This window comes from Rhinolophus sinicus, chromosome 1 (assembly GCF_057876585.1).
Source record: "Rhinolophus sinicus isolate RSI-liver-muscle chromosome 1, RSI-T2T, whole genome shotgun sequence".
In the NCBI taxonomy this organism is placed as follows: Eukaryota; Metazoa; Chordata; class Mammalia; order Chiroptera; family Rhinolophidae; genus Rhinolophus; species Rhinolophus sinicus.
In genome coordinates, this window is record NC_142501.1 from 49950512 (window position 1) to 49964478 (window position 13967).

The following is a 13967-nucleotide window of genomic DNA, read 5'->3' on the forward strand; positions in this document are numbered from 1 at the left end:
ATCAATGGTAGTTTGAATGGAGATAAAAGAAAACAACAGCAACAAAATATCTTATTCTAAGGACCCTAAGGAACTCTCCTTAATTACAAGATAAAACATCCATTTTCTCTACTCCTATTTTAAAAGCCCTTCAAGACAGAAAAATCTTATAATTTTCATTAGGAACACTTTTCTGTATAAGAAAGCCCTTGTTGAAAGTTCTCTGAGTCAGGAAATTCTTAGAAAATTCTGCAGAAAAGATTTCTAATAAAACATGAATTTCACACTACTTATTGAGGGTCCTCTAAAAAGCATTATAATCCAATTAAGAAAATGTTTTTGCTGGACATTCCAAATGTGTCTATCTTGAAACTGATTGATTACATACAAGAAGTATGCTTTCCGGTTTTGTCTTTTAAATTCAAATAATTTGTTCATATATTTTTCCTTTTCCTATTTGCTCCTGGCACTGTATTATGGCTAGGGTCTTTAACATCAATTAGATCTCCAACTGAAATCTACAAAACTTTAAAAGCCCCTAAATCTCCAGGGAACTCCCAAATTTCCCTTTCCCCTAATAAGGAAGGTGACAAAATTCACTAGATGCCCTATAAATATACATCTTACTTTGTAACTGAGCCTTTCCAAAATGTCCTCCCTTCAGAGGTCTGAGGGCTTATTACTACTTGCACAGTAATAAAGTCTCTTCACTTTGGTGTATGTGTGTTTAATACTCTTTAGAACATCCAGGAAATCCTCAAGAGCTCTAAGTAGCGTCTGGCAGATGAGACAGGAAATCTATGGGAAAACACTAGAAGATCTATAATATGAGGCAAAAGGAAATGAATTGGAGCATTCCATGAATTCTGGGAAACTGTATGGGATCCAGAAAGGAATGGGAACATAAATAGATAAATTGTCTTCTTGGGAGGTAGGAGTTCGGAGTGATGAAGGATATGAAAGTAGTTTCAGATTTCCAGAGGAGTAAATGTTAGGGTAAAATAAAATGAAGATACCAGTGAATATTCTGATTTCTGTAGCTAGTAATATTGAAGTGCTTTCTGGTTTATGAACAGATTATGTGGTTAGGTCTACAGCTCTTCAACAGACAAAAACATAGCTGGTCACTATTCTAAATGTAAAACTACAAAATAGACCATTTAAAGAAATCCTATTTTTCCAAATACAAAGAAAAAAATAACACACAAGAATATACACAAGTTATTTATAATAATTAACTTTAGCAAATCAGAAGCTTACTTAGGCTTGCATTTAAAAACAGATTTTCAAGAGTTATTAGATTTATATTAACTTGCTCTATAATACATACTGAGCATTATATTGGTTATATGCATTTGAGATTACAAAGAATGAGTAGGAACTCACACTCTAGTAAAGGATCAGGCCCTTTTTGTTTTGGACATATGGATTCAATTTTTAACAATATTTAGACCAGCACTTTCCAGGATTTTCCATTGGAACACCAATCCTATCAGGCCAGACACATGTGGAAAATAGGATATAGCCAGAGAATAACATAGGAAGACATCAAAGGCTCTGAGAAGTCTTGTAGAAAAGAATTTTAACTTTGCTTGTCGTTTCCCAAAATTACGTAACACTTTTTCTTTCTTTTTTTTAATCTAACACCTATAAAGAGATCGTGGCACACTTTGGGAAATGCTGATTTGAGCACACAGTTTAAAAAATGTATTCATATATGTTTCCTAAGGCACTGAAACACATACTTTCAACACTTTTTACATTTTCAGAAAATAAATGAGCAAGATTGCAAATTCTTGGGGAAGTATTATAAAACTAGAGGGATGGGGTTAGGTAGTAGGGTGAGAATAACAAATAGAATAGCTTTCCTAAACCACTATTTGTAATTGTAAATTATGTTTTATAAAGACTAAACAAAAGCCATAAGATTTTAAAAATAGGTGATTTAAATATATAATCCCTTTACTAAAATCTACTCTTGTGAATATAGACGGTTTAAAACAAATATATCTTAATCTATGATAAATTTTACTTATATTCTTAATTACATGGAAGAGGCAAGACACCACATGCTCCATATTCCATTTGCTAATATTTATTACCTTTCTGCCCTTTGATGAACTTTAGGATTGTACCTGCTCTTCTCTCTTGATGATAAGATAGCTAGTGGAATTCCAGTATTTAGGCACTTCTAATTGCCGGTTTAAAAAAATCTTAGCAAGATTAAAAGGAGAAAATATACTCTTTTCCCTATATCTGAAAGTTTCTTTGCAGATTGATTTGTAAAGCTGAGGGGGAAAAAAATCATTGGCACATCCTCGTTCTTGCATATAAATGGTCACACACACATACATACATCTTTGATTATGTATGATTTCTTATTTAAAGAAAAAGTTTTGACTATTTCATCTTTAAATTAATATTAGGTGTTATGACCAAAACAAAACCAACACTTGTATATAGTATTGAAGAGGTAATTGTAGCTCTGAGAAAAAAATTAACTAGTCTCTGGTATGCAGTCTGTTTTCAACACAAGGTAGTAAAACGTTTCACTTTCTCTATATTCTTCCTATGTGGCAGAAAAAAAAGTGTCCTCACCTGAGATTATACTTTTACTTCTCAAAAATCCTAACTAATTCTCCTAAAGCTTTTGGGTGGTTCTTGTAGACAATTATAAAAACAATAAAGTTTCCTCACTTCTGGAGGAGTTAAAATATCTAGTAATCCTTAGTCTCTTGGGCTGTGGCTATTACAAAATGTTGTTAATCTTACTAAACTAAGGCTGTGGCGATTTCTTGTTCAACAGGCATTGTTGCTCTTATCTTTATTAACCAACTCGTTTCCTCTGCTAACTCATTCTGATGTTACTCTTTTTCAAGATCAAGCCACAAACTAAACTAAAAAATAAATAAATAAAATAAAATTAAAATAAAACAAAACCACCTCCCAGGAAGCCTTATGCAAAAATTCAGGTTAATGTTATGTTTCTTTCATAAGAATATGTTTTAGTGATTAGGTGTACAGAGGCAGAATAGACAGAAATATACTTATATGCAAGAGTTGATATGACTATTGGCAAAAGTCTTTCTAGCTAAAACCTCACAATAGCATTTTGTCTATTGATAATAATCAGGGAATACACTAATGGTAGATTGTAAAGGAGTTTATAAAGTCCTATAGACGTTTCAGTCTTTCCTGCCCCTCCATCTAGAGATAGGGACAGTGTAACACCTAGATGAGATTCTAAAGAAACTGAACCACCGTGGCCAGGCACACTGCCCATGGTTTCAAGAAATCTTGACCAGTCACCTGGATTTTTTTTTTAACTCCTAAAATATTAATGAACTATGAGATGTCCAGGTATCCACCCCACCCCACCCCATCTCTATCTAGGTTCACTAGTGGAAGAGACAGCCTGAATCTCACCTGAGGGGGCCTTTTCGAGTTTTTCTCACTCGGGCATGAAGTTCTTCTGTCTTGGATCTATGCTTGTTGTTTAAGATGATTATCTCACCAATCAAACAATTTCTTCTTTTTAGATTTTGGTTTCTTCTAGACAAGAAAGTTTCTTGGACACTTCTCACTTGAATCACCAGACTCTTGGTGGCAGCTTACAGACAGCGCCCGGTAGTGCTAGGTCTATCTACATAGCTGGTGGACCTTCTATCGTCACCTCAGCCTACAAGTCAAGAAAATTCAACCTCATGTTTCAGACATGTCCAAAAAACCTTACAGACCTGCTCCAAGAGAATCAATCGAGAAGTAACTAAAATCTCCAGAAGACAGCACTTGCTTGTCTGCCTCTGACTTTATTTGATGGTTCTTAACTAGATTACAACTAGTCTCCCATAAATACAGTCAAGTTTTTGCTTTCATGCTTTGAGGTTTGGCCTTGGCTACTTCTGAACTGGGTGCAAAGACTACAGAACTTTGAAGGCAGATCTACTACTCTGAAAATCTTTTTGCAAGGAACCTATTTAATCACTTTTCCTCTTGAAAAGACATCTTTACTTGAGACTTGTCAGTCAACACAAGAGAAAGAATGACTGCTCATCTCTCTTTCATCAAAGAAGGTGGGGAAATGATCACCCTAGAATGTTAAGTGTACGACACTGAACAAGCACCGAGGGTTATTTGCTGGGCTACCCTCCCTGAACTTTCTGGTTTGGTTACGGAGTCTCAATTACGAGGTGAAATGCATCTACTACCAAAGACTGAGTAAAACTAACTTTAGTAAAAATAATGGACCTAAACAGTTATTGCTCTTGTATTTTTTGCTATAATTCAAAATATACAATAACAATATACATGCCTTAAATGTAGGTTTGTTCACAAACACTAATGGAGAAAATCCTGACATGTGCCTTTTACCTGAATGTTTAGACAGATGAAGGTAAAAACCTCCTTTAATGTTCACAGTATGGTACTGGTTTATCACAGTAAAATTTGTAGGAAAATATAGAGGTACCTGCCTTACATTTAGCGACTGATGTCCCTGAATTCTATACCATGTTGATGGAAAGTGAACCGCTTATCCTAGGCTATACAAAAAAAATGCTACCTAGCACTTTGATTCTGGGTGAAACCTCCAGCTTTAACTTGTGCCATTTAAGTGAGTATGGTAACTTGAAGATACCTATTTCATTTGTTGAGCTCATGTGCACTCTCGGTCACACACATTCGGCCTGGCTTCGTATCTTCCAATACTTGCCAGGGGGAAATAGTCACATCGTGAAGCACAATAATTTAGGGAAATAATATTCTCGAGTGAGATTATATATAATCTCAGAAAGATAAAAAACTATTAAAATAAGGTAACGATAATACTACTTCTCTAAATCTGCTCACTGAGAGGATGGCCACTGCATTAGGTCCTATAGAATCACATGGCTTAGATTTCACCTTAGCAAGCAAAAAAGGGTGTGTGCTCTCACTGGTAAGGAATGATGCCCCTATGTTCCTGGCAATTCAAGCTATGTCAGAAAGACTTTGCTAAACAGCACCAGATCGAGAGCTAGGACAGATTTACATGGGCTGGTAGCCTTTTACAGGAAATTTAGCAGTTATACAATTGTACAAGGTATTGTAGTGAGACCAAAAATGTTAGTCCATATGTAGCAGTAATATTTATAAATATGTTATGTATAAAGTAGAGCCTTAAAAGACTCGTTTCAAATGTTCCCACCTGGTTACTAAACAAGTAGTGCACTTTGGCAAAGAAAGTCTAAGAATAAGTGATAAGGGAGTTCCTACAGATTCTAATTTAAGGTAAAGTATTGCCTAAGAAGTCCCAGACCTCATATTTGAGCTGTTTTCCCAATAATTCCCTAAAGAAAGGCCTTTTAGCTTATTCTACCATAATTCTATTTTTATTTTCCTTATTTTCTGTCACTTTTACTGATCAATGACTTCTGTTTAAATTTTTATATACTACTCTTTAAATAATAAATGATTCGGATAAATTTATGGTTTTGTACATATTTGCTTAGCAACTATGATTCCGGAAACTGGATTTTATTAGCAAGACAGAAAGAATGTTCAGTAGAAAAAGCACTGATTTGTGAGCCAGGAGGCTTATTGTAAAATGTTTACCTTTTAAGGCTGAGCTCAATGTATAACATAAATCAAGTGCATCAGACTAATTATTGGAGTCTGAATAAAACACATGTTTTCTCTCAAATATGCCCTCTCCCTTTGGTTCACTGGGGAGTGGGCCAAAATCTTATTAACGTATATGTAAAACATGAGGGGGTGCTAACCTTCCCCTCTTTCTCAAACAATGCATGGAATTGTGGATTTTAAATAATAATTATGCATATAAGGAACTACATTCCAAAAAAGTGCACAGACATAATTAATGTAATACTAATATCCACTGAGCAGTTTGGAACATACACAGTTAAGGACTGAAGTAGTTAGCATTTTTTAAAGGGTCATGCTGGATTGCAGTCTGATGCAGTACCCTTTAAGTTCCAATTATCATACATTGGGCCCACAGATAGCTACAAGAAGCTGCTGTGGGATAAAGGAGCCCTGTTGACAGATTTCTACAAAAGCAAGGTCCTGGGCCAACTCCTAGGTACATTCCTCAGAAACTGCAGCAAAGAGAAACAGAGCAAGTAAACACAAAGGAGCACAGGAAGATGGCAGTGTGACCTGGCCACACCATTGGAAACATTCTGATCAGTGCCACCCAAGAACACAAAGCACACACTACTATGTACACAATGGTAATAAACTCACATATATCCCTAGGCTTCCCAGTTAGTTGAAGAATTATATTTGGGGCCTATTTTGAATAAACAATCCCTTATCTATATACATTTTCAATAGTGGGCAAATTGAAAAAGAGTTAAATGCAATTAATTAAACTTTCTTTAAAAACCTATGGCAGTTCTTCTTTAGAAATAGAAATAGATTTTTGTTTATTTGCTGTAATTCTTACAATTTGATGAACTGAAGTGGTATCCCGTAACTAAAGTTTCAAAATGCCTTTCCATTCAGGACAACACCACACAAAATAAAAAGCAGCACTTAAAGTGATCCTTGAAATGTACTTGTCTTTAGCAAATAGAACTTTAACTTTTTGGGTCTCACAGGACACTTTAAGATGCCCATGCCAGGGGCCTGTGCATTTTTCTAGGGAGAAAGTCTACTGAGACGTCCTCCCTTAGAATAATGCAATAAACACATCTTGTTTCACAGGGTTCCTGAATTCCTTGAACATCATACACAGACCACAAGTTGATTCTCTTATCTAGCTGAGGATATGTACACCACTATTTCAACAGTCTCTTTAGAAATTGACATTGAGAACAAGGATGGAGTAGGAAGGAGAGTATTTGCCATGGGCACCAGCCCGCCCACTCAACATGGCCTAGTCTTGGTATTACTACTAGTTATGGTGGCCCCAATTTCAGTGGAGCAGAAAAACAATTGAGGACAGCAAATGGCAATGCAAAGGACGAATTTAGTTCAGTGGGAACAGAGCAAATTCTTGCACACCCTAAAGAGAGGGAAGCTTCTTTTCTGTTTCCAGAGTAACAAGATGGCCATCATTTAACCCTTGATTAACCCTGGGGAAATCTGTCTTTAAATGCAGGTAAAAGTAATAGACGTTAGAATAGGATCTAAACTCCTGTTTATTTAGGTTATCAATCATCACGAATGGCTAACTGCTATTAATATTAGTATTGTTAAAAAGAGTGAAATTTGGTTATAAAAATTGTAGCACATTACTTTTATATTTTTAATCTTTATTTAAACTATCTGGAAGCACTGCAGTTAACTGCAAAATTTTGTCAGTTATTTTGTACTCCGAACAACTGTTTTTCTCATGTACATTATCACACAAAGATTATTCTAGAGAGCTTTGAGTTCCACATACTACAAATTATGTTAAAAAACCATGGCCCTTTAAAAAAATTGTTGCCACTGAACTATTGGTTAGCATTTCCCTTAATGTACAGCAATAAGCTTCAACAATTTACACTGGCCCTGGATAACTTTTGATTTTGATGCTATATATCAGGGGTATCCAAACTGTGGCCCATGGGCCAACTGCGGCCTGCGGGCCAACTGCGGCCTGCGGGCCAACTGCAGCCTGCAATGCATTTTTAATTGGCCCGCAGCAAATTCCAAAAATATATTTAGTTTACTTAAATAAACCAGGTGAGGCAATACGTACTTTACCTCGAGTGAGTGATCTGGCTGTTTGTGTATTTTACCGCATATGGCCCTTGGTGAAAAACGTTGAAAAAAGTTTGGACACCCCTGCTATATATGAATCGTTTGTGGTATGTTTTCAGGGAAAAACAAAAGTTACAGAAATTAAATAATACTATTAAGTCAATACTACTCTGACTCATGTAGTTACAAAGAAAAAAAACTGTATATAGTTTTATGAAAACTAATTATTACATAGTTTTGCATTTCAGCTTAATTCCTATTTTATTGTTTCACCACCAAGACTGCCAACTCCTTAAGCTTTACAGCTAGTCGAGAATTAAATCTGCATTAAATGAAGAATTAATGTGTCTTTGGGGTTTAATTTTTTTTAATTAATAGCAAATGCAATGTCAGAAGAGTCAATGTACCAAAAAATTGAAACAGAAAATCAAAATTCATGAAAACAATTCCTGTTTATTTGCTCAGTAGTGTATTTTTTTACATTCACTTAACATGCCCTTGCCTTTCCCATAATTAAAAAGTTAATTATTGGAATCAGATTTTTTGAGGATCTGAGTTTTTAAACAATGTGATTTAAAAGCTGTTATTAATATTTTTACAGCACTTCAAATAACACTATTCCTAATATTGATCCTAACATTAAGGTAATGCTGTTTTGTACATAATTATATTTAACTGTCTCTATTTGAAACAGAATTTTGAATTTAACTCTATGTGAAAGATCCTGCATAAGTATTAAAAAATAAGAACCCTATGGTCTGAATATTTCATTATAATCTTTATAGCTAGCAGTTAAGAAAAATCTAGTACTGGAGTATAATTTCCTTCTGGGCCAAGTCAATTTCTCCTCCCTCACCTTTTGTCCAAGGTAAGCATTCAATAAATATTTACTCAATGATTTAGTAATCTACATTGATAAAAATAAATATTTCCTTGGTTTAGTATTTATGCTCTCTTAGCTTTCAAAATTATTCAATACTATACACAAAGTGTTAAACTACTATAAAATATGATGATACTATAATGAGCACAGTTACTTTGGGGCCTTCTTTTCTTTTCAGTGATCAAAACAGAATAAATAAATAAAAATGCACAAACGGAGCACCTTAAACCCTAACAATTTAGAACATTCAAGATTAGACAATTGACCTAAACAAGTGTTGAGACCAACTCCCAGTCAAAAGCACATTTGGGAATGTTTCTCAAAAAAATGTTTTAATTGGCTAAAATGTAATTTTTTAGTTATTGTCTTATTTCATTAAAAACCATTTTTTAGTGAAAAATTGTATTTTTTTTATATAAATTGCACTGGATTTGTGTACAAAGCATAACTTCTAATGTCTATTGAAAAGAAACAAATGAAAAATCCCAAAAGCTTATCCAAGATGCTTTCCCAAATCATTCAGAAAGTTAGCTTACATAAAAAAAATACAGTAGTAGACACAGGCAAAGAGCAACAAGTGGTGAAAGCATTCTTACCTTTCTTCTGAAGAGCATCTTTAAAAATACATGTAAATTTAAGTTCAATAGCCTTGTTCAACCAATTCTTTTAAAACTTAGCAAAACCTAAACTCCAAAAATTTCTTCAATGAATTGACATATTAATTCCTTAATTAAGTTTTTTCAGCTGTTGTAATCATATACCTGACATGGTTGTTTTGAAATTTGGTAAAGCTTTTTTTTTCAAGTTTACTTGAATGAATGAAGGAATTTTAAACATCACAACTTCTTGGTTAAATAATATTAAAACAGATAAGGATCAGAGATTTATATAAAATAATAGAAAACTCTAATTAGGGTGTTCAGGGTTTGCAGTTATTATTAAAAACAACACTGCATTTTCACACCCAAAAGGTTTTGCCAACATTTCTCATCAGAACAGTAAATTATAAATAGTTTCAACAATTTTCAGTTATTGGTAATTTTTATAGGGATGTTTTCCATTAATGCTTGAAAACTACAAAGTACATTTCATTTTTTATATCTTATTAAATTAGAGAATATCGTAAAACTGTCGGACATCTCTAACATTTCTTTTCCAGGATCCACCTGCTCTATGCTGCCCACTACAGGAAACGCAATATGGTACAAAGAAATGTTACACTACCGGTATGCACTAAGGTTACTTTTAGTGCAATCCCATAAAAAATATTCTCTGGGTACTTTGAGTGCTAAGATAAGGTATTCTTGCAAGAGATAGGCTGATTAGTGGTAACCAAATTTATTAAATAAAAAGAACATCAGTAGCAACAGACATGATCAGTAACTGTATCTTGGTAATTCACACACCAGGAGTAGCAATCTGGGTGTGGCAAAGGATGGGGCATGGAACTTAGTGATTGAGGCGCAAACTGCATAAAGATGCAGTTGTGCGTCAGAAAAAAAATATGAAGGTCAAAATCAACTTAAACACCTCAAAAAATCATATGAAAATACAAATGATTGCTGCAACTGGATAAAAAACATTTGAAATAAATTATTCATGTAACACGTATTTAAGTTTCAGCAGAGGAATCTCCTTTTTCCTTAAACCTTTCTATTCCTTTTAAAAGCAAATACCGTTAATATATTAAGCTTACTTTTGCCTTTCATTTTTCTAGTATTGGGGAAGTAGAACCATGTAATAATCTTACAAACATCAGGTTTTTTTCTTTGACTAGAGCATATTCAAAGTGTTATTAATTTAAATTCTAGCCATCAGACATCTGTCGGAATCCATTTTGTAGAAAAAAGGAATTTTTTTTCAGAGTCAATTCTCCAGTTACATTTTAAATTTTTAAAGAAAGGCATTAAAACGTTACGATCACACTCCAGGTCTTTAGCCTTGACACTTGTACTGAAAAGCAAAACACACTCTTGTATATACATGTGCGTATATACACAAAAACACACTAATAGGAAGCAGTTAGTAGCTTAAAAGTGGCTACCTCCCCTTGAAAAACAAAAATATAAAATGTCACTCCTCCATTCTGCGCTTTGGATGAGAGATAAGACAACCAGATTTGCCCACTGCAGAGTGGGATACCAGAAAGGACGTTTCAACGTCTAACCTTAGACACTGTTAACATAGAAATCCTAGGTCCCGACTCGTGTGACTTAAATTTCAGTGCATGTGCCTTCGTTCCCAATCCTGCCCCATCGACACCATCCAGGGCCCGGGGCCCGACCGCGCGACCACCCGGGGCGACGGGACTGCCGGAATCCGCGCGTACCGCCCGCTCCGGGCACCACGGCTCCCCGGCTGCCGGCCGACCGCGATTTCCCGGCCGACCGCGAGTTCCCGGCGCAGTGGCCTCCGGAGATCCCAAAGCCCACGACTCAGACTAGGGTTCCCGACGGGGCCATAGACTGTGACATTTAAAAACTACTAAAAAAGTCTCGCTGTACAAGCGGCGCGACAGAGAACCTTGCTGCCGTACCGCGTCGCCCGGTTCCTGTCCCCTCGGAGAGGGCCGGGCGGCCCAGGCGACCCTCCGCAATATCGCACTCAGCTCCCGAGAGCGTAGAAGAGCAACCAAAGCCACCAAAGACGCCGAGGCAAGTCCCCGGAAAAGTCAGCTGCAGCTTTCTCTTCTCTCCTTAGTTACAATTACCCCAGAGGCTTCCGGCGTTTCCTTCGAAAAAAATTTAAAAAGTAAAAGAGGTGTTAGAAATCGCTGACAATTTCTGTCGAAGGAGATCCCCTCGGCTCCATCACTTAAGCAGGATTTCCAAAGTCGGATGCATCCTCAGCGGAGGTATTCCATGTTGACAGATCTCTCGCCTCCCACAAAATGGGGCCGAGGAGGCGGCCGCTGTCTCCTCTATGGGCGCCGCCATTTTGTGAGGCGGCGGCGGCGCGGCGGCAGGAGCCCGGGGTGTGTGTAATGGTTGAATAGAATGACCCCCTCTAGGGAATCCCCGGCGCTGACAGTTACGTAAGGGGCTGTGCACAAGTGCGGCGTTTAGGGAATCCGCACAGCCCAGGCCACGCAGCTCTGCGGCCCACATCTCCACCACCCCTAAGAGGACCGGTTGGGGAAAGGACAAATGACCAGGTCTCCCTCCTACCCCGCCCCCCTCGCCTCCGTCCGGCCCGGCTTCTCCACTCCCCCGGACGGGTCTCCGCCCCTCACAGGCTTCCGAGACATTCACTGGCCCTTGGGTGTCTGGAACCTCCTAGCCACAGCCTTATTCCGACCCCACTTAAAAGATAAACTTTACTTGAGAAATAAATCCGTTTCCTAGAGTGAGCGCCGGAAGCAGGCTGGACTATGTTACATAATTTTTCTCACCACCAAATAAATGTTCCCATTGGAACCACCACCTGAAATAATAACCCATCCAGACATTTACTAGCCTGTGACCTTGGATTAGTCAGTGACTTTGCCCATGGTGGCAAAATGGGAATAATAATGTTTCACATATTGTGAAGCATAATTAACACTTGTAGCAAAGGCCCGACTCCAGTACCCCTTGCAAACTTAGGAGGTAGTATTTGTTGAGATGCTGAATCTCCCCTTTTAAGCAGCCTTTTTTTTAACCTTAACCAAAAATATCTAAACGAGGATCACATTGAAGACATTTGAGAGAAAGGAAAAACATTTTCAATATTTAATATTTAAGCCCATCTATCTTTAAGATACTTAATACAACAATATAAACGTTAATTATTATTGTCAAAGTTCAAAAGATTGCTTCCCAACCAGTTTAATTACAGTTTGCATAACTCAGCATAGAATAATCTAGTTTAAAACCAAAGGCAAGATGAATTAAGAGCATTACTCTTTTTCCACAGAACTAGGACAGTTCACATTGTATTTAATTTATAGTTTGCTAAAGTTAGTTTGTGGATAATTCGTGGAAAATGTGCTAACCAGGCCCCAAAACACCAGTACAAGGCTCAGAAAAGCCGATTCATTTACACCTTAAAAAAAAAAAAGGAGGTAACAAATTGACTTTATTCCAATGTGTGAACGTTGCGTATCGTGAGGAGCTGCCCCTCTGAGCTTCCTTTCCCTCCCGAGCGCCACACCGGTTCTGTCGAGCGGGCGGGGGACTCCCAGGCAGCCCTTCCAACAGCCGGGCCAAGGACGCGAACATTGCCTCCACCCCTAACCCTGGAACAACCGGTAGTGGCCGTTTCCCCGCGCCGCCCCCCTTTCCGCCGGCTTTGTGTGCGTGTGAAATGTGCGGCACATTGCAGATGAACCCTAAACCCGGAGCCGAGTCTATTGTTCCCCGCGAGGAGCTGCCGGGGCGGTGTGGAGCCAGGCGCAGTGCCGCGGCCGGCCCTCGGGGGTCGCTGCGCGGCGCTGGCAGCCCGGCCGTGGCGGCGGCGCTGGCGGCAGCAGAGAGGGAGGCTGGCGGGGAGGGAAGCGGGCAGGCGGCGCGCAGCGGCTCGGCTGCCGCCGGTGCCTTCTGCCCGGGGACGCCCCGGCCGAGGCCGCGCGTGAATGTGTGCGAGGGCCCCGCGGAGCTGCGGCCGGAATACACGCTGTCACCCCGCTTTCCACAAACCACCACACAGACCTCCCCCTCCCCACCCCCAGCCCCGCCTGCCCCAGCCCCGCCGCCGCCGCCGCCGCTGCCGCCGCGGCCGCCGAAACTCCAGGGCCTCCGGTCGCCCCGGCCCCTCACCGTCGGCTCGCCTTTCCCCTCGCTCGCTCGCTCGCTCGCGCGCCCCCGGCAGCAGCACCATGTTGAATCGCGTCCCCAGGCCGAGCCGCCAGGATCGGCGGCACTGAGAGGCGGGCGAGAGCCGGGCCGCGGGGAGGGAGGGAAGGAAGGGGTGGGGGCCGCGCTCGCCCCGCGGCTTCGCGCGGATCCGGCAGTCGCCTGCCCCTCTAGTTTCGCTCCGATTTCTTTAAACTTTTTTAGAAATTCCCCTCCCTCCTTCCCTCCTCTCCCCCTGGCCTCCTGCTCCCTCCTTCCCCTCCTCCTCCTCCTCCTCCCCCTCCCTCCCTCCCTCCCTGCGCCGCCGCCGCCGCCGCCGCCGCCGCCGCCGCCACCGCCGGCCCATGACTGAGCCCCGCCGCCGCCGGCCGAGGAATGGGCTCCGGGCTCTGGTAGGAAGCGCAGGGAGCGGGGGGCGCTTTTAAAACACCGATCTGGGTTTTTTTTAAAACCTCCTTTGAAAAAATAATGGCAAACTCGACGGGGAAGGCGCCTCCGGACGAGCGGAGAAAGGGACTCGCTTTCCTGGACGAGCTGCGGCAGTTCCACCACAGCAGAGGGTGAGAGCAGAACCGGGGGGGCAGCGCCGGGGCGAGCCGGGGCGAACGGGGCTCTCCCGTCCGGGCCGGGCGTGGGGTCCCGGC

At 40.0% G+C, this 13967-nt stretch overlaps 1 protein-coding gene across 1 annotated transcript in view; it reads left to right on the forward strand.

Annotated features, from left to right (window-relative positions):
• The first annotated feature begins 13460 nt into the window (after positions 1-13460).
• The window catches only part of ARID2 (AT-rich interaction domain 2), a 149467-nt gene continuing 148960 nt past the window's right edge, over positions 13461-13967 (forward strand). The window contains exon 1 of the mRNA XM_074325806.2: positions 13461-13883. Within this exon, the coding sequence (XP_074181907.1) occupies positions 13792-13883 (92 nt within the window). The 5' untranslated portion in view covers positions 13461-13791. The remainder of the gene's footprint in view (positions 13884-13967) is intronic.